Source organism: Triplophysa dalaica, chromosome 10 (assembly GCF_015846415.1).
Source record: "Triplophysa dalaica isolate WHDGS20190420 chromosome 10, ASM1584641v1, whole genome shotgun sequence".
Taxonomy (NCBI): Eukaryota; Metazoa; Chordata; class Actinopteri; order Cypriniformes; family Nemacheilidae; genus Triplophysa; species Triplophysa dalaica.
This window is the reverse complement of record NC_079551.1, coordinates 15,049,706-15,074,891: the sequence shown is the minus strand read 5'-3', so window position 1 is coordinate 15,074,891 and position 25,186 is coordinate 15,049,706. Positions and strand designations below refer to the sequence as shown.

Genomic DNA, 25,186 nt, shown 5'->3' with positions numbered 1-25,186 from the left:
TAGTCTTCGGCATCTCCTCCAGTAGGCTCCATGTTTAGGATTCAAAAACAAAATAAAAAATTTGAGCAGAATTATATATAAATATATATATATATATATCTATATATATATATGAAGAGTTTGTTTCCAAAACGCTATAAATCCATTTTCAAGAATCATGTTTTTTGATTTTGCATTCCAATTAATATCAATCACACTGCGGTTAGTTTTGATTTAAGCCATAATAACTAAGAAAATACAACACAATAAAAGAAATCTGGGAAAACCCATCACATGTTGCAATGTTACATATTACAGGTTTTGATATCGTATGGGAATGGGTTTGTTAAATACGTATCATGCCTTGTATGTAACAAAAATGATGTTTATCAGAAGTCGGCTGAATGTTACAATTTGCAGGAATGTTTTATGTTAACGCGGTCACTTTCTCCCACCCATCGGCTTTGAAAACATTGTGAAAAAATGTAAACATTGCGGAAGAGATGAATTAAACTGTCCGAATTCAGAAAATATCATTTTGATTCATAAAAGTAATAAAACTGCTAAGTGGAAGCAATCCTTAGGCTACCGGTCTGTAGTAATCTATGAGTGATCTCTGCCGGGAATGTCCTTTATCATCAGCTTGCTACTATAATTTGTTATTCTTTCGCAACAAAAATTGCATTCTTCAAATTGAAGTCATTTACACTGATGATAGACCTGATGTTATATAGAATAATTTATTTAAAACTCATTTTGACAAAAGAAGACAATGGACATATTTTATGATATTGCTGAAATGTCCCAGCTTGACATCCGACGGTTGTTTGTATATTGTACTATGCCAAGATGCTGATAATCATAAATATTTTATAAATTTGTCATGCCGTATGAATATATAAGATCTTACACATATGTCATGTCCAATTAAGAAAAGATTTTGAATTATTCACATCTTGACATAGTCAGTAGGTTATATGTTGGTTTCAGCACCAACAACACTGGCCCAAAGTTAACTCTGATAGACTTCTTCAAAGAATCAAAAATAAAAGTCCCTCTACAGTAGATTACATTTAAGAACATGCAACTGTTTGTTTCTGAAGACTTAAGTCTGATTTCATGGAGATCAGTTTGGTACACATCTTTGAACACTTCTTTGAGAAGGAATATGCATATAAAAGGAAAACCATATATTGCCTTAAGGCCAGTGGCAATGTGCGTGTGTCTGATGAAACCATCTATTCGCAGAACCAATTTTAAACTATCTTTAGACCTGCAGAGCAATTAAAGTGGGCTCACCTATTACAAGCCTAACTTTATGTTGGTCAAGGCTCGGTTTTTGTTCTCAAACAAGCCCTTTTTTTCCTGTGACGGAGCATTTTGTCATCTCTTCTACCTTGAAGACAGAGTCCATCACAGATCTGGTGAGTTTTTTGTAGCTCTCACATCTTTGAGTGTATTCCAGAGCAACAGGATTCATTAACTCTGTAACTGACTTGTTCTGTAAAAATGAAAGAAGATAATACATTTAAATATGTTCATCTGTTTCTTTAAAAATGATTATTTCTGTTTTACAGATGAAGGCTTCTGGATTCTGAATGACACGGGGGTAAGTACTAGATGACAGCCATTTCATTTTGGTTGAACAAAAACAGCATGGTATAAAGTTTATATCACCTTTTCTGACTATGTATATTATACCTTTATCCCTTCGGTCTGTTTAAGAAAATCTTCTTGGATGCTAGAAGTGGCCACTGAGCTGCCTGAAAAGCATCTTTTACTGCTTAAGTCTCTGCAAGTCCTACAATTAGATCAAAGGAATGCACATTTAACTTAAAGAGATCATCAACTGATAGTAAAAAAATACCTATTACAGTAATACTGCAAAATGGTTCCACTTTTTTTACCCCCTTGCAGCTGAAGGTTCAACCTTTTCCTTTTCCTTTTCTTTAAGTCTCTCCTCAAGGTCCTTAATTTCATTTTTGTAGTCTTTCTATTGGTTTAGAAAGAGGAAGTTTAGTGGGGAGAATATACAATAGAAAAAATATGGTTAAATATCTGTCAGCAAATAATGATTAATAAGAATTCTTTGTCATTCCAAAATCTTTTGTTTCACAGATTTAATATATCTCTGTTTGTGTTCAGCAAAACAATAGAACTGAAAGTACTTGAGGATGAGTTTAAATCTAGACTAAAGACGCATCTTTTTAATCTTGCATACACTACACTTCCATAATATTAATCCTCAAAGGATCTAGGCTGCATTATTTAGATCAACCGGAACCAGGAACACATCCAACAACAAAATGATGTACTTGTTGCATCAAAGAGTGCAGAACAGTACTCTACTCTCAGCCAGTCTTGTCTTTTTGTTCCAAGGTTACCGCAGGATGCAGTTCATGCCCAGACCTGATGGCAGAGCTGAGAATGGGAAGCGAAGACCTGAAAAGAGCTGAGATGATAGAGCTGGATAAAGGATGCAGCAAATTTACACGATTTTTCTACAACACTTCAAATGTTATTATATTGTTAATGATAATCTTAAATCTATAATTTACCTTATTAGTAAGTTTTTTTTTTTTTATTTAGCCTTGTTGGGCAAGCACTGTTGAGCTTGTGCAGAGGCAGCAGCTTTTGCCAGAGGGGAACTGGAATCCCCTGGTTGGGCCTGGGTTCTCCTGAGGGTTTTTTTCTCGATTGGAGTTTTGGGTTCCTCGCCACCGTTTGCATATTGTTTTGCACTATTTGCCTGGCTGGGGGGGCTGCTTTAGAATTTAGACATAATTAATATTGCATATAAGAATATATAGTCCGTTTAATATTTGAACTGTGGTTCTCTCTCCTATGTGTGCTTTCACTGTGCGTGTGTGCGAGTGTGTTTGCTTGTGTGCGTCTATGTCAATGTGTGTATGTATGTATGCATATTGTGTGTGTGGAGCATTTGTATGTCTGTCTTTTGTTGTTTTCACCTTTTTCTTGTTTTTACAGGTCTATGCCTTCAGTTGTTTTTCTTGTATTCAATGTGTCATGTACAGCTGCTTTGTAACAATGAAAATTGTGAAAGCGCTATATTAATAAAGTGGAGTTGAGATGAGTAATTAAACAGTTTATTTTCTCCGTTAAAAAAATGTAGTATTATCAGGGCTAGAAAACTTTTTTGTCCTGGATGTAACAATTCCAGAATATGGTTTTGTTAGCTGTTGGTTAGGAATCCGCCAAAAAAATCAAGTGTTGGTAAAAATGGTAAAACTAGTCAGAAAAAGATATGCCTACTTTTAGCACATAATTAAGTGTAAACAAAGCAGGTTATGTCACCTTGGGTCGTTTTGGGGTCCAGTATGAATCATCCTGAAAAACAAGTAGATGGAGTGGTGAGTATTAATGATGATGAGTAAAGGATAATGTACAGGGAGCCGGTTGTTATCGCAGAAATAAGCTCTGACAGCGAGATCAGGACCTGATGCCAATCTTGAAGATCTTGTATCATGCTGAAAGGGTTTATTTCGTGATAACAGTTGGCTGCTTGCACATTATCTCACTTATTATATTTCTTACCTGATAAATTATTGAACATGTAAAAATTATTTGAAAAATTTTATTAGCTCATTTTTAATATAGACCTTTCCCTTTATTTTCAGTGTTACGGTAAGACACGACCATCAAATGCAATGAACCCTTAATTTGGTTTAATTTGTAAAAATAAAAACAGAGATTTTATTAAAAGTCATAATTATAATTAATTTTGTGTAGTATTAAACTGCACGGGTCAAAATTATTTGCAGCTCCCAGGTTACAGGGTGTTACTAGTTTGAGCAATTGTTATCTGAAAATGACAACCCTTGCGGTGTCGCAAAGACCCATCAAGTATTCCAGCGCTGTGTAATAAGTAATAAGCCTAAAAAATATGTATACAAACTCGGGTGTAAGAGCATACCTCCAACTCCTGGTTTTGAGGACTTTCACCCTTATCATCAGAGGAACCATCATCCACATTGGAAAGTGTAGCCTGACAAATTGGAAAGCATTTTGAAAATGCAGAACAATTGAGAAAAAAAGGAGTAAAAACAAAGATATTAAAAGAGACAAAAAAATGGAGAATACCTATTTAAGGGGAATGAATATTCCATATAATATAATATAATAGTGTAACATACCTCTGGTTTTGATGCTGTCCACCTTTTGTGTGTCTCTATCCACTGACGTTCTGCCTTTCTTATTTTCCCAAGGCTCTCTGTATAAAGAAGTGATTGACACATACTGCATTAAAATGTCTGCACATAATCGTGGGTAACACATTTTTATGTTGAACTTTATAAATATACATTATAGCAGTTTTAATTTAGCATAATAAAAGCATTTTGTAGTTGACAAAATAATTACAGTAAATGATTATGCAAATATTAACAAAAAAAGTTATTTAAAGTGATCAGTTTGTTGAAGTTGTCATATTACTGGACAAAAGTTGCCATGATAATTTTCCTGTTAAACCCTATACCAGTATTGTTCATTACTTTAAAACTTAAATAAAAGCATACAATAAAGTTGAAAAAACATCGTCATAGACTTCACTGTCATATGTTTTAATAGTTAGTTTGTTTAGAAGTATGTCTTTTACATAGTAAAAACGAAATTTCCTATCAGAACAACTTTCTGTCATTTAAAACTCTGTAAAAACGACCAGTCCTGACTGGAGACTGAAACACAGTCTAACGTTACAAAAAAGTAATGTAGGCTTATTTCCATTCAGCCTGGATTTATTTTGACTTCTCTATGATACTTTATTACTATAGTATATTATGTCACCAACATAAAATTACAACTACTAAAAAGCAATTACATAATGTGTTCGCTGGTTAATATTTATAAATAATAACTTACCGTTTATACTGAGAACTTGGCCCGGAAAAGCTTTCCAACCGCCTTTAGGTGGCTTTGTTCCTAATGCGCCGTGTTCCACCAGGCCGATCCTCTTGGGGTCAGTTAACATTTTTTTGTCAACACTTACTTTATTTTCTTTAATCCATTTTATAAGCACTTTCATGATTGCAGCTTTAGCTTACAGTAGTCTCTGTCTGACTAGATTTACCTTAGCATGAAAGGTGAAAAGAGCGCTAATTGCAACCAATCATAACAGATCAGAGTCAATCAGATCATCCAATCAAAAGTCAAGTTCTTATTTGCTCGAGCGCATCCTGGAGTGAGGTGCGGGTGACAGGCGTTTATGGTTTTGCAAAATGGAGCCGTTAAGGAAGAGGAGGAAGTTACATTACAGAAGATATTTGTGCTACTACAACGAGCCTTAACCACAGACGACAAGATATCATATGGCTAAAATTGGTAAATTAATTGTCTGGCATATTAAATACATCTTCACCATATAACGCGAGGACACCACACGAGCGACTTTTAAATGTATTTGAAGCACGCATGCGAATGAACATTAATTAACTATTAAGCGTAAATACTAAAGAATATCTCTAGTTTAGTGAGAGTGAAAACAATAATGTGGCCATCTTAAAATACTTAAGATAGGGTGTCCTGGACAGCTAGCATAGAACCAAATGTCGATTTAGCCCTTTGCAACTACGTCAACAGCGCCATGTTGCTGTCAACAAATGAAATTGAAAATAACGTTACAGTTTTCCCGAGTTCCACGTAAATACTACTGAGTCGATATCAAAACGATGAAAAACTGTTGTCAATGTAATAAATGATTTTACAAAGTTATTTAATTTTTACACTCCGTATTCAAATCATTATATGCGAAATGTATGAGTCAGCTTACGAAAACTAACGTTAGACGTTTCTGTCTTATAGGTATATCTGTCTGATCACTTATATATGTATTAAATGAAGGGAGCAAAAAATAAATATTCATTAAGTCCACCGAAAATGTGCTTCTGACTTTGTTTTGCCATATTTTATTTGTACTTTAAAATACCTAGTTACTAAGTTTTAAATTACAAGACACCTAATATTAGTCTCTTCATTTCAGATCCCCTTGATGATGATGAGAGGTCAGAAAATATAGATGTAAATTGAAGTCCTGTTTATGTATCTGTTGGAGATAAAAAAACACAAGAAACAATATCTGTGCAGTTCTCATTCTGATTGGAGTGAAGATGACCAAATTTTTTAATAATAAAGAGTTAAGAATACATTTGAACATGATAATTATTATCGTTACAGTAGTGTTTCTAACAGGATTTTGTGTAACCAAAAAGACTCTATGTCTTCAAATCTGGGTCATATGTGCATCAAAAATGGCTTGGCATACAGAAAGAAATGTACCCAGGTGCACCGGCTAGAGAGCTTCAGAGGCTAAGTGACACTCGCTGGGCATGTCGATATATGGCTCTAGACTGCCTGCCATTAAGCGAATCTTGCAGGACATAGTCCAAGAATACAGTGGTGACAGATCTGTTGAGGCTAAAGGCCTGCTTGCACAGATAGATTTACAGTTCATTGTGTGCCTTGTTACCCTCCAAAAAATGTTTGGAGAAGCAAAATTTCTATCAGATATGCTACAGTCTTCATCACTTGACCTATCAAAGGCTGTTGATTTAGTAGAAGCTGATGGACTTTTATGTCCTGCGTGGTCAAAAATTGAAGAGGAAGGCAGCTCAAATAACTCTAACAAATGTTGAAGTTTAATTGATCAGAAACAGCGCGCTGGACAATCTCAGACACAATGTCTTTCAGAGATTCTGCCCCGCCTCAATGGTTTACAACATTTTTATATGTGTATGTGTGGGTGTGTCTTCAAGCTTGCTTCGGACAGTGGCCAACCCCTGAGCCCCTCCACATTTGCTGCTTTCTTTGTGTCCAATGGAGTGATGCTTCATCTGATATTTTCGTAGACTACTCCCTTCTTCTTTTACTATCTGCAAGATAACACACTTCCCCCACCCAGTTTCCACATAAACTTTGTTTCTTAGACCCCACGCTATATGGGTATGTGCGTTGATGTGTAGCATACTCTCCTGTCCTCCTTTCCTGCCTGGAATGCTGCACACACACACACAACACTCACATCCTGTTGAAAATACCATTTTGCACTAATATTTTGAGACCCTACTCAACATAGTAAAATAATGCAATGTTATATAAGGTAAGCAGTAATAAGTAATAATCATATAAAAACACACTCAGAAAATGTAATTGATATAAACCCTTAGATAAAACATATAGAACCCAGATAAAATATATAAAACCCTTCAATCCCTCTCTTGACCTCTGAAAGAGGTCACACACACATTATTGTCATCACCCTTAAATGGTAAGAAACAGACAAATTATACTTAACATGTAAATTGTAAATGACATATTAAATTGTAATTGATATATAATTGTAATTGATACAAAACATTTCCTCATACATTGTCTTTGTCCTCCTCCTCACTGTCATCATAGAAGTGGTCTGTGGTCAACAATGGCATAACATATGGTGGGGGCTCTCGTTTTTCAATTGCAGTAACAATTAGGCGGTTACATAATGATCTAATGATCTAATACACGGCACACAACAGCAACATCCGCAGGTGACCAAAATTCCCACAAACACAGCCATAGACACAATTATATGGTTAAAATGAAAAAATAATTCAAAGTTTATCATACCTGGTAAAATCAAGACTCACAGTTGCAGTGTGGGAAGTTCTGGTTACAGAAGCTTCCCTGAGTCTTTTGCCAATGCACCTTTTATACCCAAGAATGATGTACTGTACTCAATGTTCATTGTGGATACAATGGTCACTGTGAAATTTAGTTTAACTCGTGGCTGACGAGATCATCAAACGGGATGCCAATTTATCTGTGAACAGGATTCCCCGATAAAGCAAATCCTCCTAGAGGAGTGCAGGTAATTGATTAGAGTTAAACAGTTTTAATATACTCCATGTTAGATTTAAAAAAACTAGACCCTTTCACCCATCGCACCATGACCTTTAAAACAATACCAAACATGAATCATCAAACTTCATACTATGACAATAAATGATATACACAGAATAAAGGGTAAGCATTTTCCTAGTGATCAGGGCCTGAAGAGATGAAGGGGAGAGGTGTGATAAGAAGATGGGGTTCAATTCTTGGGAATCAACAAAACCTTAGGGGAGGGCAGGATATCATTCCTCAGAATCTAGCAACAAATGGTGTTTGATTGTTTAGTCCCAGCTTTACAAACAACCTTAATTCTTTGCACTTTTCCACCTGCCTTACAGTTCCTCCCCTGACCCCTTGGGGCAATCTCAGAGCAGTCCCAACGGGGACACAGTTAGGCATTTTTTGGTCTTTGTGTATCATTTATTACCTTAGAAGTCTCTGTAGAGCTGGTACTGTGCAGAGCAGGTGGATCTTTGCTGTTCTTTTGCCCAGGTTGGTTTCCACCTAAGTCAGATAGTCTGCAATATAATTTGTTGTACCAAGTCCATTCAGTCAGAGCCCATGTGCTCTGTTCGTAGAAGGTGTCTTCCCACCGAAGAGAAACATCTGTGTGTAGTAGTATCCTCCCCATGATATTTATCTGACCCTTTTATCCTTAGGAACATCTAAGTAGAAGGTATGGTTTGCAGCGCAGCTCCATACGTTAAGGAATTTATCTCACTAATAACACATCATTGTGTATGAGACACCTGAACAGCATCTGCATAAGCATACAACAACTGAACACTGATGATTTTAATAACATTGGGAGAAGATTATAAAGGGTTACAACAAAAAAAAATATATATATATATATATATATATATATATTTCATGGTACCTGGTGCGAGTGGTGAATAAGGTCTCAATTTCATCCAAAGCCACATAAAGTGATCCCATTTGATTACCTGATTCTTCACTACTATAGTGGAATTTAGATACTCTGAGTATTTTATAGGAAGAGTGGCAAAAGTCAATTTAACTGGCATATTCTCCAGTGGTATACATCATAAAATAATAGTTTATAATTATATCTTTTAAATATATTGCAACAAAAATACAAATCTACAGTATTCATATATATGTATTTTCATGTATTTATAAAATCCAGATACAACGTTATGCATAATATGGTATAGTTATATAACTTATTTTAATAACCATAATAGTAATTCAGAATACTCAAATACGAGTTAACCCTGCAGATCTATCATTACAAAGAAGTATTAGGACATATTCTGAATCTCTAATATAGCTGTTGTCAAAAAATTCTGTGAATGTTGATGTGTACAGTACGCCATTTCATGTTCAATGGTCAAAATCTGATTGAGAATTGCGAGGCCGATTGCAGAAGCGCCAGCACTTCAGATCTAACCACTCTTTAAACATATCATTAGACATATGTTAAAAACCAGTGTGCTATCTGGTTTGGAACAATGCCAATAATTTCAATTGAAAATTGCACAAATTTTCAATTTCACCTCTCTTCATCAGAAATCAAACCATTTACCATACATAAAACTATAAACATGCAGATTTACTATGTACATTGCAAGGTTTCACATAAATCAACAGAATTGTAACAACAGGTTTTATCTTATAATTAAATTAGCATCATGAGTTTGTCCTATGTGTGAGATGCTATACAGTTGTGTGTATGCATGACAGGCTATAGATCCTTCTTATGTATCATATTTGAAATCTAGACTAATCATCCTAGGCGATGTGTAGTGTTTTGAGTCTGGATAACTTTTAAGAATATGCCAGATAATAATTTTATGAGGTTGTAGTGGCGAAAGTATGTCCACAATGCTATATGTTCATGTCTTGGAGATGGGTACCTACAACAATCTGTTTTGCACAATTTGGATCCGGTGCTACACCGGGAGGCCGTGTAACTACTTCTGTGATGTAACTGTAAAGTGTGAATGACCCCTTGAAGTATTATCTCACCCATCTCCTCCATTTCAGGTTCTAAGACACCTCTCTGGTATCTGGACTCTAAAGGAGTCATAGTGATCAACCTGAAAAGAAAGACTTTAGGATAACAGACAGAGATACATTTTTTCTCTCAATTCAGTCAAATCTGTGGGTTAAATATCAGTCCATATGTTGTGGTGCTGTCTGTTTAGCTATTCATTTTTTATGGCACTACCCACACCTGTCCATTTGAGATCTTTGAGGCCTGTAAGGACTAGGGAATTTCTGTGTGATATTTAACAGATGGTTCACTATCACTTGTGCCATGGTATCTATAGTGTTAATGAAAAAGTATAAAAAGTAAACCCCCCTTTTTGGCACCGGGTAGTGGACCAATCAAATAAAAATAGAAGAATTCTATGAGTCTTTGAATCGGTTTGACCCATAAAAGTTAGAAATGCATGTGATGCTTCACTTTTCACCATATTTATTCTAAAATATTACTGCAATGCCTGCCGCATATGCACAATCTTCACTTACACAGTGCACTAGAGGTTCAAATGTCACCTTTCTTCTATATAACCAATGTTCCTTTTTCTGCGCTCCCTTGTACTTCACCTTCAACACCCTCCCTCTCTTGGACCTGAGATCTCAGGTCCACAGCCGTCTGTTCCAGAGACCTGTTTGGGGAATAACAAGCAGCACAAGGAGACAAATGGTACCACATGTCGCCTTTCCCTTCAAGTGGGACACAATGCGATGTTCGGGAGGTGACACGCAATGTGTTGACCACCGTGGTTTGCTCCACCTCCTGTGGAAGGTCTTCAGTCGAACCCACTCCATTGGTCGTGTAACAGGTTCTGGTTCAGGTCCTGGTGTGACTTTCTGGGAAAAGTGTTAGATCAGAGCAGTTATTTTGTCAAAATATGCACAATGTGACAACGGTTTGATGGTGTCTGGTCTCAGCGGTGTGCTTGGTCCTGGAAAAGATCTACCTGTAAGCAATTTAAATGGTGTAAAGCCTGAAATTCTGTTAACAGAAGAATGTACAGACATTAATGCTGGAGGGATTTCAGATAACCAGGTCAATTTTGTCTGTGCACAGATTTAAGCCAATTTCAGTTTCAGAGTGAGATTCATTCTCTTCACTTTGCAATTGTTCCTTCAGCACTATCTAAACTTTGTCGGCCATGCAATGAAACAGGGGGTGTGTGGTGATTTATTAACTGTCCACACTCCTCTTCCCCCTCCCCTTGCGGAATTTGTTCTCCCTGTTCTTCTCCCTCGGTGGCTAACTGTTGTGCTGTTCCACTGACTAATCTTGTTAGTTGGTGTAATTGCTGTCTTATTTCATTTATATCAAACATTGTGTGAGGCAATTCTTTACTACGTTTCCTTGGTTTAATAACTTAACCATAACTTGCTACAGTTTTGCGTCATACGGTTGTGGTTTTGTCTATAGTTGCAAGTCTTGATATAGTTTTGGGGGTGGGTAATATGCTGTTTGTTCCCTGACTCCCTGACTTCTTTGTCTGCACATTTTCTCCCCCCTCTCTTTTAACCGGACTCAGAGCAGTGGCCTTAAGCGCAATGCATGTCCATAGTCTTAATTCTTCCTTCATTTTAACTTCTTTATTTTTATGTTTATTCTTTTTTAACCACTTTATATATATATTTTTTCTTCATCAACATTTCTCTTACGTTTGGCGCCAATCTAACCAACATTTTTTCCGGATCTACCCATCCATTTTCAATACACATCTGACTCCATTTCCCTTCCCAAATTTTCCTTTCCTTTTTCTGATTTTTAACCACGGTCTGGGCTAACACCATATTTACCACATGTCCCCTTTGGCTTTCCACTAGCAAACACCCATATTCATCACATTCTCTATCAAATTCTCCCTCCATTTTTTTTAAGTTATTCAATTCTCTTAATTATACAGTTATCAATTATTTTATTAGCATCTGTTTTCTATCAATTATTCTAAACAAAATATTATTTCCAATTTTCCGTAATTTCCAACACGCAATTTCATACACATAAATTACACATAAATTTCAAATGTGCGTAGGGACTCTAACCCCACGCTCTAAAGTAGGACTTTAACCCTCTGCTTTAAAGTAGGACTCGAACCCACTGCTTTATAGTAGGACTCGAACCCACTGCTTTATTTTAATGTGCCGTAAGACTATAACCTACGGTCAGCTGTGGGCCTTTCATCCACAGTCTTCTAAATTTAATGTGCGGTAAGACTATAACCTACGGTCAGCTGTGGGCCTTTCATCCACAGTCTTCTAAATTTAATGTGCCGTAAGACTATAACCTACGGTCAGCTGTGGGCCTTTCATCCACAGTCTTCTAAATTTAATGTGCCGTAAGACTATAACCTACGGTCAGCTGTGGGCCTTTCATCCACAGTCTTCTAAATTTAATGTGCCGTAAGACTATAACCTACGGTCAGCTGTGGGCCTTTCATCCACAGTCTTTTATTTATTCTGATCAACAGATATCAACACTATCTATTAAATGGAACGGAATACATATCAAATTCAACACATGAAATTTAGAGTGTCCAATATGCAGAAGTTCGTTTAAACAGGTTTCTGCTTACCTTTTTATTTTGGTCGACCGTATGTTGAACCCAAAATCGTTCCGTTCCGAATTTTCGGTCCTTGCCGTATTCTACGACTATCCTTACTGCCTTTTTTCTCCAATCACGTCGGGGTCACCATCTGATGGACTTTTTTGTCCTGCGTGGTCAAAAATTGAAGAGGAAGGCAGCTCAAATAACTCTAAGAAATGTTGAAGTTTAATTGATCAGAAACAGCGCGCTGGACAATCTCAGACACAATGTCTTTCAGAGATTCTGCCCCGCCTCAATGGTTTACAACATTTTTATATGTGTAAGTGTGGGTGTGTCTTCAAGCTTGCTTCGGACAGTGGCCAACCCCTGAGCGCCTTGACCTCTGCTACTTTCTTTGTGTCCAATGGAGTGATGCTTCATCTCATATTTTCGTAGACTACGTCCTTCTTCTTTAACTATCTGCAAGATAACACACTTCCCCCACCCAGTTTCCACATAAACTTTGTTGCTTAGACCCCACGCTATATGGGTATGTGCGTTGATGTGTAGCATACTTTCCTGTCCTCCTTTCCTGCCTGGAATGCTACACACACACACACAACCCCCACATACTGTTGAAAATACCATTTTGCACTAATATTTTGAGACCCTACTCAACATAGTAAAATAATGCAATGTTATATAAGGTAAGCAGTAATAAGTAATAATCATATAAAAACACACTCAGAAAATGTAATTGATATAAACCCTTAGATAAAACATATAGAACCCAGATAAAATATATAAAACCCTTCAAAGCCTTAGTTCAGACTTTGAATGACTACAGGGATGAGTCATTTTTTGATGACCTATGGAATGAAGTGTTGAACACAGCTGAGCAATGTGATACTGCAATACAGCCACCTGCAAAACGACCAAAAAAGCTGAGCTCTCAATTGAATGCAGACTGTGTTCAGTGGGTCAGAGGCCTTTTCTACCCTGTTTTAGATCAGATGCTTAATGAGCTTAACAGAAGGTTTTCTAGTAAAAACTGTGAAATAATAACTTGTATCCAAACTCTAAACCCTACAAGTGATGTGTTTCTCAAAGAAAAGTCCCTGTTTCCATTTGCTAGAATGTATGAATCAAATATTGAGGACTCGGGATATGAACTCCATCAGTTCAGAAGAATTTTAGAAAGGATAATACAGAGTGGCATGCAGAAGCCCTCCAGTGTAGTAGAGCTGCAATTATTCATTGAACCGTATAAAGAAGTTTTCTTTGAGCTCCTTAAACTATGCAAAATAGCTGTTTCAATCCCTGTTAGTACTGCATCTTGTGAACAGAGTTTTTCTGCACTAAAGCTGGTGAAAACCTATCTCAGGCCCACAATGTCAGATTACAGATTAAGTAATTTAGGTGTTCTAAGTATTGAGTCAAGGAGGGAAAAGGCCTTAAATCTAGATGAATTTGCTGATAATTTTGCAAAAAAAAACCTGTATAACGTAGAATACAGTTAATGTGACTCATATTGAATATGTAATGCAAATGTAAAAACAATTAAAATGCAAGTTACTGTGACTAATACTGAATGTGTAATGCAAATGTAAAAATATAATGGAAATGCGATTACAGTTACTGTGACTAATACTGAATGTGTAATGCAAATGAAAAAAATTAATTGTTGAATGATTATATCTATGGTATTTTGCCTGTTAATGCCTGCACTGCAGAAAATGATATGACAACGATAAGGTCTAAATGTAAATGGCCCCTCTAACAGTACACCTTGCCCCAGCCTGGCCCCCCCAGTTGAAATGGTCAAGAACCGCTACTGGTCTCCACGCTCGCACTTACAACTCTTTCAGTCGGACGACATTGTCATCCTCCCATATTAAGTGAATCTGAAAGTCCATCTTTTACACCACAGACAATAAACAACTTTTTAAACTGTACAGATTGAATTATATACGACTTTTAAACTGCTGATATGCATTCAGAGCTTCACTGTTTTTTTATATGAAAAAGTGCATGTCACGTCTCGTGTGGACGTGGCAAAAAAATGCATTGCAAATGGCACTGAATATAACATCATGTCATATTCAATACTATTATTCTATATTATTAAACTATTCCAGTGGCACCGTTTCAGAACAAGCTTATAATAATGCTATATCCAGAACAAGCTTACAGTAGGTCTTGTTGAGGTTCCATCTAAAATATGCAATGAGAGTTTTTTAGGAGGACTAAAAAAAAGGATTTTTAATCAGACCACAAATAATACTTAATATAAAGAACAACACAAACATTCGAGTCAGTATATGATCATGATGTTTATATTGTTGAAGATATTTCTGAGGAAAACATTGATATCCAAATGGTCGGGTGAAAGTCGCGTCTCTGTAAGCCGGTGGCAGCCAGTTTCTGGTCAAGTCCTGCAAATTGTACATATATATTTTCAGATGTCTTAAGACTTATGTGCGTTTTAGCATTTGTTAAACATTTTCAGCATAATTGAACAATTCTGCAAAAATAAACGTTTCTAAATGGCGCATAGTGTAACCACGTTAATTTCCAGTTCATTTCTATAGCATCTTCGGAAAAAAAATAAGCGAAATCATAATCAAAATAAGATTAAAATTACGGAAGAATAAGTAAACTTGAAAAGGGAAAATTTATGAAAAACACGGTATAAATGCATGGAATGTTTACTTTTTGTTGCAAAACTTCCGTTGTCACGGGAGGAAAACAAGGATCCAGTAGCAGGTGAATAGTTTATTTGCAGTGACAAGTGTGAAAAGTGATCAAACTAGTGGTAGTTCCCCAGCTATGATCCTCCGTGACTAGAGCACTGCTTGAACAAAATTAAATCCGCCTCTGATAGATTTTACCGAAGTCCGGTAATTAATCCACACCCGCAAGAATAACGGACATGCACAGCAAACTTGGACCGTAGACGTGCTGGGATAGAAAACAGGCAACGATCTGACAATAGAACACAGTTAACGAGAGTTTGAAATTAGTTTATGCTGTAAACGCTGTTAATGCCTACATTGTAAAAAAATTCCTGTAGAATTTACAGGAATTTACTGGCAAAAAAGTTGCCAGTAAGGTCCTGTAAAAATGTTGGTAATTACTGTAAAATGTATTACAGTATAATACTGTAAAGCAATTTACAGTTATTTGTTGTATATGAAATAGTTATTTGTAGTATTTTTTACAGTAACATTTCATTAAACTTGTATTTTTTTTTACAGCAATATTTTGTAATTTCACTAATGTACAGTATTTACCTGGCAATCAAGTTACCCATAAAATCCAGTAAATCAATTTTACAGCAATATTTTGTAATTTCACTAAAGTACAGTATTTACCTGGCGATAAAGTTGCCAGTAGAATCCTGTAAATACCCCCAATATTCAAGAAGATGCTGTAATAGTTTAACATTTAAAAAGCTGAAAAGAATCATTTTAACAGTAAACTGTTTTCTATTATTTACCATTGTGTTGATGTAAATGCATTAAAACATTTAATTTAATTAAAAAAAACGTTTAAAAAAAAAAACACAAAGTCAAAGCTGTTGTAGAAATATATTTATTAAAATAATAGGCAAATTACTGCAAGACTGGTAACAATTTTACTTCTTCAAGTACAGAAAATCTTTTCCATATCAGTCACATAATGACTACAAAGAACTTGTGAGACTTAAAAGCAAGATTCTGGGTTCAATTAAAGTTAAAGGGAAAGTTCATCCAAAAATGAAAATTCTGTCATCTTTCTGTTTACTCACCCTCAATTTGTTTCAAACCTGTATGAGTTTCTTTCTTCTGTTGAACACAAAAGATGATATTGTAAAGAATTTTGGTAACTACACAGCTGAAATTAAATGGCTGCCATCAACTGTTTGATTACCAACATTTTTCAAAATATCTTCTTTTGTGTTCAACAGAAGAAAGAAACTCATTCAGGTTTGGAACAAATTGAGGGTTCGTAAACAGAATGATTAAGGAATTTCCATTTTGGGGTGAACAAAGCTCAATCAACAGAGTGGCATTATGGTTAAGTCGCATCTCTTGTTAAAACTCACATTTCTTCTTTTTGTTTAAATATTTGTGAAAAACATAAAAAATGATTACAGTCTGATTGACATCATTCCCTATAAAAACATTTTAACTATTTTAACTGAACAAGATTATACAAAGAATTAAGTGTCATTTTATAGACATCTCCTCATGTAAAAATGTTTTCATATATATACACATTTGACAACTCACATGTTCAACCATTCAAAGTCCATTAGCCTTCTGAGAAGAGTAGACACATGAGGATTGACAGTGTTGTTCTTCTTCTCTGATCTCTTTCCACTTTTTCTGTCGGTCTTGGTACCAGTGGATGGGTTGATTCCAAGAAAACATCTGCACAAAAATCAGTCAGAAAAACACAAGCAGAAGCTTTAGGATCATGTGCAGACTAATGAAAACATACCACTTTACAATAAGCATGTTTTATAAAGGGTTAGTTCACCCCAAAATTACATTTCTGTAATTAACTACTCATTCATCTGTAATTAATCATCTACTGACCTTCATTCATTTTCAGGAACACACATTAAGATGTTTTTGATGAAATCAGAGAGGTTTCTGAACCACACATAGACCACACCATCATTACAACTTTCAAGGCGCAGAGAGGTAATAAAAACATCATTAAAATAGTCTATGTAACTACAGTGGATCAACCTTAATGTTATGAAGTGATGAGAATACTTTTTGTTCTAACGTAGCACCTGGAATCGCTGCACTGTGTTTACATTAACAGCGCCAGAGACTGACATAGAAGAGATTGTTGAATAAAATCGTTATTTGGGGTTTTTTGCACACAAAAAGTATTATCGTGGCTTCATGACATTACGGTTTATCCACTGAAGTCACATGGGCTATTTTAACAATGTCTTAACTGCCTTTCTGGACCTTGAAAGTTGCAATTATTTTTCTTTCTATGTGGGGTTTAGAAACCTAAAAAAATTCTTCATTTGTGTTACGAAAATTAGGTCAGTAGTTAATTACTGAAAGAAATTAAATTTTTGGGAAATTTAACTAATCCTTTAACATATACACATTTATATTTAAGTTAACTGTTACCTGTAAACAAATTCAAGTGTGCAGGATGCCTCGTGCTGGTACACCAGATTAAAGTTGTAGTAAATTGCAAACAAAGCAGCAAATCCAGCCATAAAATTGGGGTGTCGATTCATAACAACTTGACCCTCAATACTCAGCAACCACTGGGTTGCAGTGAGAATTTCCTAAAAATAACAAATATAAGAAACACTTTATAAAAATGTATGCTAAAATACAACAGACAAAATGTATCAAGTAATTTAAAGATTTTGGATTTTTATTTCCCTCCCCTCATTGATATGGCCTTTTAAATGCCTAATTAAGTCATTCAGAGTTGTACATGTGAAATGACAATATCCAATCTGGCAAATCAGTGTTGTGTTTATTTGGTCAAATCTGGCACCTTTACGAGACTTCTGATAACCTGTATGGTCTCTATATAGATGTGACTTAAAAGCTGCAAATTTGGTAAATGCACAAGAACATTCAGGTACACCACAGGTAAAACAGCAGTTTGGAAAATTACTGTGACCTTTCATATGCTTGGTAAAACCTACAATGGTATTGCTCTCATGTTGACACAATTTACAGTCAAACATTTCTCTTTCAGATTTAGGTTCAAGGAATATTAAGAAGACGACAACTATGGGAACTTTGAACAGAAAATAAAATGATTTCGAATTTAGTTATGAATAAGGGATTTGTTAAACACTGGTTTTACATGCTCTCAATAAGAAATCCAAACAAGTGAAATAAATGAGAAAATAGCAGCATCAACGATGTTAAAATCATATATATATATATATATATATATATGATATATGTTTATCATCAGCAAAGCTAACTGCACGTGCGCATTTAATGTAGTTTTGTCTCAACAGCACTTCAGCACTTTATGTCTTGTCTTCCAAACTGAAAATGCTAGTAAGAAATCAAAACTGGTGATATAAAGGAGAAAATAGCAGCATTTAACGATGATAATATCATATAGCCTTTACTAATGTTTTTCGTCAAAAAAGCTAACTGCACGTGCGTCTAGTTTTGTCTCACCAACACTTCTTCAGATTTGTCTGGTCTGCCAAACTGCAAATGCTCTAAAAACACTCTCTTGAGAGCAAAGTCGAATAAAACTGTAAAAATCTGCAGCATTCGTCCATATTTACGATGGTTTTACCTTATAACAGTTCAGCTTCGTCGTCTCGGCGCTGTTACGGCGCGCCCCTCACGATTCTATGACTCGCCTGAAATTTAAAGTTAAAGACACATTCCTTTACTAAATAAACGTAACGTTTTGACGGACAAAAATATTGGAATCAAACACTTTTACATCTTACTAAATGTCCTGATAACACACAGTTGTTAACAAGTCGATAAAATAAATAGCATCTCACATCTGTTCAAAATATGAATCGCTAAAACAGCATTAAGTAGTACATTAGATCGTAATATTTATGGACGTAAATTTAAGTTAACTTACCAAAAATTGAAAAAATAGTGCCTTTTATATTCAACTCTTCTTGCCCTGCTCCAGTCCACCAGTTTTCAAATCTTAGCCCGCGCAATCCCATAATGCCACATCACAGTTCATTGTTGTAAAACCATATGAACTACAGTGAGAACACCTCTTAGCTGTAAATCAGTTTACAGTTGACAGGGAAATATACTGTTAACAACTGTAATACTCTTTTTGACCCATAATGCATTGCGAATTACAGTAATAACTTGTAAAATGATAAAACAATACATTTCAGTAGAATTTTGCTGTAGAATCTACAGCAATTTTTTACAGTGTACCAGGTGCCGCCAAAAGACAGCGCCCAGGTTGCAGAGGCAACGTTAACGAGACACGTGCAGAAGTTAAGAAATTAGTCTGTTTGTCTAAAGTTCCGTGATATAACATGATCAAGAGCACAGTTTACAATTAATATATGTTCAGTGAATTAAATGGTGATTTTAGTGACCACCACTTGATTAGAGTCTTATGCATTGCCATATGTTCACATGCACAACTACAACACGCCAAAAAGTCTAACACGAGTCAAGGGACAAGAGCCCAACTCAGGGAAACATTACGATGATGGTGACTCTTGTTAGCTGGGAACGTTCCTAAAATATTAAAGTAGACACACGTTCTTAAAAACCAAGGAATGTTCTGATAAACTTTTAGGTGGAAAGCATATCTTTTTTTAATGCGGTTAATAATTTTGAATGGGTTACTATAAAGAAACTAAATAATTCTAACTATTTGAATTTGAATTTATAATGATATTCCTTGTAATCTGTTGCCCAGTTTTTTTTAGCATATTCAGTAAGTTTGCTTAGTTTACTTTGCTACGCATGCAAATAAATTAAATTTTACTTCACTGAACTTAACAGGATACTGGGACGCATGCATTACAAACATTAATGGATGTCTTTGCAGAAAACGGGTAAAAATATGCCTTTCAATTATTTTTCGTTTTTCAGTTCAGACTTTCAAGTGAAATAAGTAGTATTACAAGAAAAACACATTTATTAGGCCTCACCCTCTACTCAAAAATTCAAAATGATTCTTACACAAGACAAGGTACCGGAAAAGTCTCCTTGAACAAAACAATAAAACATGCAGAGAGGTTCGACTAAGATCTGAACTTTATTACAAACATAGACATGCACAACGTTTAAAGTAACAGAAAGTAAAATGAACATTGAGGTGGAAACAAGAAGACAATGAAACAATAACTATCTTTAAGATGTTCACCTGCTCTACTCGTTGTCTTCTCTCTCTCTCTCATAACCTGTGTCTCTTTTTCTTTAATACGTTCACCTGCTCTAATCGTCGTATTCTCTCTGTCGTCACCTGTGTCTCGTTTAAGTTCTGAATTTGCCAATTGATTGACGTGGCGAGGCATATTCCCAATCATTGACCGAAATAAAAAAATTCCCGGCAAGAAGTGACATTTAACCTGAGTTTGCCCAAACAAGGATGGCTAGTCCTGCCAAGGTTCAAAAGGCAGACGAGAACACACTGGAAGGGTTCCTCTTCAGCGTGTCTCCCAGGAGAGAATCAAGAACGGGAACCCATTTTTCAGAGCCGTAATTCAATCTGCCAGGCAGGAGTACCACGGAGTCGTGTTTGTTTTTCTATGGAAAAGCCAGCGTTGTTCATGCAGGTGGCAAAGAACGGCAACGTTGTGAGACTGCGGAATGTCAAGCGGAGTTTGAGTAAGATCTGTTGTCTTATAGCCTATGTGGTTCCTTTAATTGCGCTCACCCGAAGGGCTTAACGAAAATCTTTTGCTTGTTCCTCAGGCTTTTCCGATCCGGATGGTTACGACATCTTATGCTCCTTTAACCAGCATGGAAGTGACGAGCCTGCCGTTCCTCCCCTGTGCGCCGCCGAGCTCCAAGAGGCGCTCAATATAGCGGAGGTGAAAGCCCTCGGACCGAAACAGAAGGTGAGAATGTTAAAACTTAAAATGTTATAATGCTTAAATGTTAATGTTTCTGTGCGTCCATTGACCGAAATGGACAGAGCCTCACACTTTCTTTCTTTTTTGCAGGTGGGAGAAGTTTTTGGAAAAGTCAAACTCAACGGTTCTGTGAGCAAGGTAGTGCCCGTCAACTGCTCAGATTGTGAGCTTAAGGAAATCGTTATCAACGACGGGACTGGCGACATGAAGGTGACCCTGTGGGACCCTTTTGCGAATCCCAAAAAGGCCATGAAATCTTACGCCTTCAAAAATCTGTGCACCCGGGACAGAGGGTACATATACCTGCGCACAGGCCCGTCCAGCGTCGTCGAGCCGATTACCGATTTTACCGAGTCGGAAGACAAGAGCGAAACTAGCCAGCAGGAATCGAGGTCAACAGCGCTTTTGAGTGCCAAAGTGAAGGGCGTCGAAATCACCATCCAACGCCGGTGTCCCAGTTGCCGAGCCAGACAGACGGCGTTCATTGAAAAGTCCGTGTTGCACCGGTGCAAGGGCTGCAGGCTGAAGCAGTCATCGCTGGCCTTCGTTGCCTACTTCTCGGGAAAGGCCATAGTCGGGACGGACAACGGCGAAGTCAATGTGGTCCTCATCAGCTCGGCGCTGTCCATCTACTTGCGGTGGGCCGCCCTGTGCAGTATGTTGAACGACGCAGAGGCCATCGAAAATCACCTTCTGGTGTTACCCGGCCTAGACCTGACCATCAATGCTGATTGGTTCCTTTTGTCTATCCAACGAGCTGTTGAGCCACCTGCCCCTTCGGAGGAGACTTTAAATAACTCTGATGAATTCCTTCAGGAGATGCTGGAACTTGCTGAGGTTGCAGACCACCTGCCTCTTCACACACAGCCAGTGGTACTTCCAGCACCTGAAGAGACGTTGAGTGAGGTACAGTGTTTGTTCACAAGATTCCGTTTAGTTCGTTCATGTTTGGCAAATGACTTTGCCACAAATGTCCGGTTTGAAATGCCGTACTTTAAATGCTTTATTTAGTACGTATTTTTGTTGAAGTTCTGCTGAATGTTTCTGTTCGTGTTTCTTGAACAATGTGTTTAGAACGTTGTTTTGATGTTATTTGTAGGTGATAAATGTAGGTGATAGACATTGGTTAAAGAGTTGGACTTGTAACCCGAAAGTTGTGAGTCTTAGGGCTCCCAGAAAATATAATTGGGGGGAGTGAATAAACACCACTCTTGTTCCAATAACAAAAGGAGCCATTGAGCAAGTGTGACTTCTGCGTTTAACGCAAGCACCCACTGCAGTTTCTAGTTGGGGAGACTTAAAGCAGAGTGAAATGGGAAAATAAGAAATTAGTTGAATCAGAACAGCACTTCTATACACCACTGCAGTGTGCGGTGTAAGCAGTGGTGGAGGAAGTACTTAAGTTTAGTACTTAAGTAAAAGTACAACTACCCTGCAAAATATATACTTAAGTAAAAGTATAATTACTACATCAACATCTTAAGTAAAAGTCATAAGTACATACTTTTAAATTTACTTTAAAGTATTTTTTTAAGTAAAAGTACAATCAGTTATCTCGATGTCTGGGCAGTTCAATTGTAATAGTCACAAACAATTTATATTGTGTACTGGAAAGGGTTGTTGTGCAAGCTCTCTGCAATACTGACACACTGTAAAAATCTGGTTATTTACTTATTACTCATTAAATATTAATTAAGCTAAGCCAATTATGACATACAAATTATTTTATTTTTACTATACTGCAGTAAAAAAAAACTCAAAAGTACACAGGTGAGTGTTATTCTGAACACTTTAATCAAATTTGTATGACCAGTTTATTCTGCTCAACAGCAGTTGCTTTAGTCCTTTACCTTGGCCTGCATGGGGAAATTTTTGCTAAAACTGCATTTGAGGCTTATACTCCATTGATGACAGAAAATCCAAAAGCATTACGCTAATAATGTATAACACATTAGAATGAGAAAAAAATAAGCACCAAACAAAATTTGACAAGGGTGAGTGCTTCTCTTAAAACATGCAAGCAATATTGCTATTTAGAACTCTGATCAACCTAATATAACATTAACAGGACAAAAAAAAAAAACAATGAAGTCAATATAAAGGCAGATGCTACGATAAGAAACTTAAAAACAAAGGACCTTCAAATAAAAATTTTGGCCAGGCAATCAAAGGTCAAAAGGGCAAAATGCCCCTATAGAACATGAGAGTATTAGAGCCCTAATACTGTATTTGGTTCCGCATAGCATTACCAATAGTTTTTGTTCAATTTCAACAAAATTTGGTTCTCAAAGTTTTTTGATACTAGCCTGCCTCTTTTTGCAGAAAAAATGTGCCCTGCTGTGCTAAACATTCGTTTGCATGCTGCTGATGGGAGCAGTGGTGTGTTGAGCTTCAGGGACAAATTAAAAACTGCGGGCACTGACTTGAGTATGTCCACTGAGGTAGAAGTGTTGGCCAGATAGGCATCCAACTGTTTTGTGGTTTCGTGGACATTTCCCTTCATAAGGCCAAAAAAGTCTTCCTCCTCAGATCCAGAATGGCTACCAGGTGATGATAAGGCTGACTCTTCCTCCATGTGTGTCTTGATGTAGTCCATGCCTGCACACACACACACACACACACACACACAAAAAATCCAAACATGAATGAAGTGTATTTCTGTCTAGCCTTTTAAAAAACATATATTGGTTAAAATGAACCACTACCCATTATTCTATTAACAAATGAATGCTTGACAAAGAAATTATTTAAATGACTTACCCAACTTTAGCAAGTTTTCATTGCTTGTCCATGATGTGCGGAACTTAGGAAGTAAAATTGCAGCAGATATGAGTTCTGGGTCATTCATCATTTTTCCAAACCGCTGCTGTATTCCTTCCTGAAGAGCAGAGATCAGTGGCTGGCAGAACTTGGATGAAGTTTGGAGGCGGTCCAGCTTCACAGTTAGGAGCGCTATAGTGGGTACCAGCCATCCCATGTGGACATCCACCTCTCCCTGCAATATGTTGAGTGCCTTAGAGACTGGGCTCATGGTTGATGCATAGTCAGACAAGAAAGCAAGTTCTGCAGGCTGAACCTGTAAAACACCATGTGAGAACATGCATAATGTCAGCATGATAAGCATAGGCTACACTATTTCAGTTCAATTAAATGGAGTAAATCATTAGTAAACAACATTATTTTACACAATCAATAGCCTACCACATCACAACTACGTATCTGCTCCATGACAAACTTACATTGGGACGTTAAGTGCAATGGTCACTGCTCTGACTGCTCCTTCTCCACTTTCCCTAATTATCCTCAGTATTCGCTCAACTGCAAGGAAGAGAGAGTTCCACCTGGTCTCAACTGGACGGATCAATTGCAGCTTGCACTCCCTCTCAATAACCTCTGCAGCTGTAGATGACCGGGAACTCTTATTCCAAAGAGCTGAGCACTTGGCAAATGCTGCACGAGATACCTTCTTGTACATAGCATTTGATTCAGCTTTTCTAGCATCTACGGTTGAGATCAAATTCTGAATATGACAGGCACAACGGTGATGCTTTGGAAGCTGTTATTCAGAACACTCATCTTCTTCCTCCATCAAAGCTTCCACTTCAACACCCTCTGTCTCCTCTTCTGCATCCTCCTCTTCACTGTCATCCACACCTTTACTCTCATCTGTAATTGAACTTCCTTCATCTTCACATGCATAAACTCGGAAGGCCTTAATAAAGTTTGAGGCATTATCTGTTGTGGTCCTAACAATTTTTTCACGGATGTTATACTCACTATGAATATCATTAAGCGCACTGGCTAACACATCATAAGAATGTGTCCCTTTCAGCCTTTTACAAGCCAGAGCCACAGACTTTCTTTCTAGGGTATCTGGCTCTATCCAGTGGGCAGTAGCCCCAATGAAACTTTGCCTATGAGCGGTCCAACAGTCTGTAGTTGTGGCAATATACTTAACAGTCTGCATTGCATTCTTCAATTTTTCTTTCATTTGCTTTGTGCACTTATCAATTCTCTCTCTCAATGTTGTACGTGACATGACTGTGTAATCAGGTTGAGTACAATGTATTAAATCAACAAACCCAGTCTGTTCTACTACTCCAAAAGGGTGCAAACCCTGGACAATAAAGTTAACCACTGCAAGGTCTATGTTCTTCTGAGATACTTTGATGTCCTCAAGTTTTCGCTGCTTTATTGAAGAACCTCCATCAGCAAACAATGTCCC

General features: G+C 36.8%; 2 protein-coding genes and 1 long non-coding RNA gene across 3 annotated transcripts; 1 reads left to right on the top strand and 2 right to left on the bottom strand.

The window, feature by feature from the left end:
* Positions 1 to 8,002: 8,002 nt before the first annotated feature.
* LOC130430534 (uncharacterized) lies at positions 8,003 to 8,554 on the bottom strand. Its single transcript, XR_008907838.1, has 2 exons — positions 8,291 to 8,554; positions 8,003 to 8,119 (listed from the first exon to the last, which is right to left on the bottom strand). It is a non-coding gene; the product is annotated as an uncharacterized LOC130430534 (long non-coding RNA).
* A 12,101-nt stretch (positions 8,555 to 20,655) lies between these two features.
* On the top strand, positions 20,656 to 22,091 carry LOC130430653 (uncharacterized). The gene is made up of 4 exons (XM_056759806.1): positions 20,656 to 20,713; positions 20,801 to 20,946; positions 21,052 to 21,867; positions 22,074 to 22,091. Exons 1-4 carry the CDS (start codon positions 20,656 to 20,658, stop codon positions 22,089 to 22,091), a joined length of 1,038 nt encoding a protein of 345 aa, XP_056615784.1.
* A 498-nt stretch (positions 22,092 to 22,589) lies between these two features.
* Positions 22,590 to 24,883, bottom strand: LOC130430136 (uncharacterized). The gene is made up of 2 exons (XM_056759119.1): positions 23,722 to 24,883; positions 22,590 to 23,559 (listed from the first exon to the last, which is right to left on the bottom strand). Exons 1-2 carry the CDS (start codon positions 24,083 to 24,085, stop codon positions 23,207 to 23,209), a joined length of 717 nt encoding a protein of 238 aa, XP_056615097.1. The 5' UTR covers positions 24,086 to 24,883; the 3' UTR covers positions 22,590 to 23,206.
* Between the last annotated feature and the right edge of the window lie 303 nt (positions 24,884 to 25,186).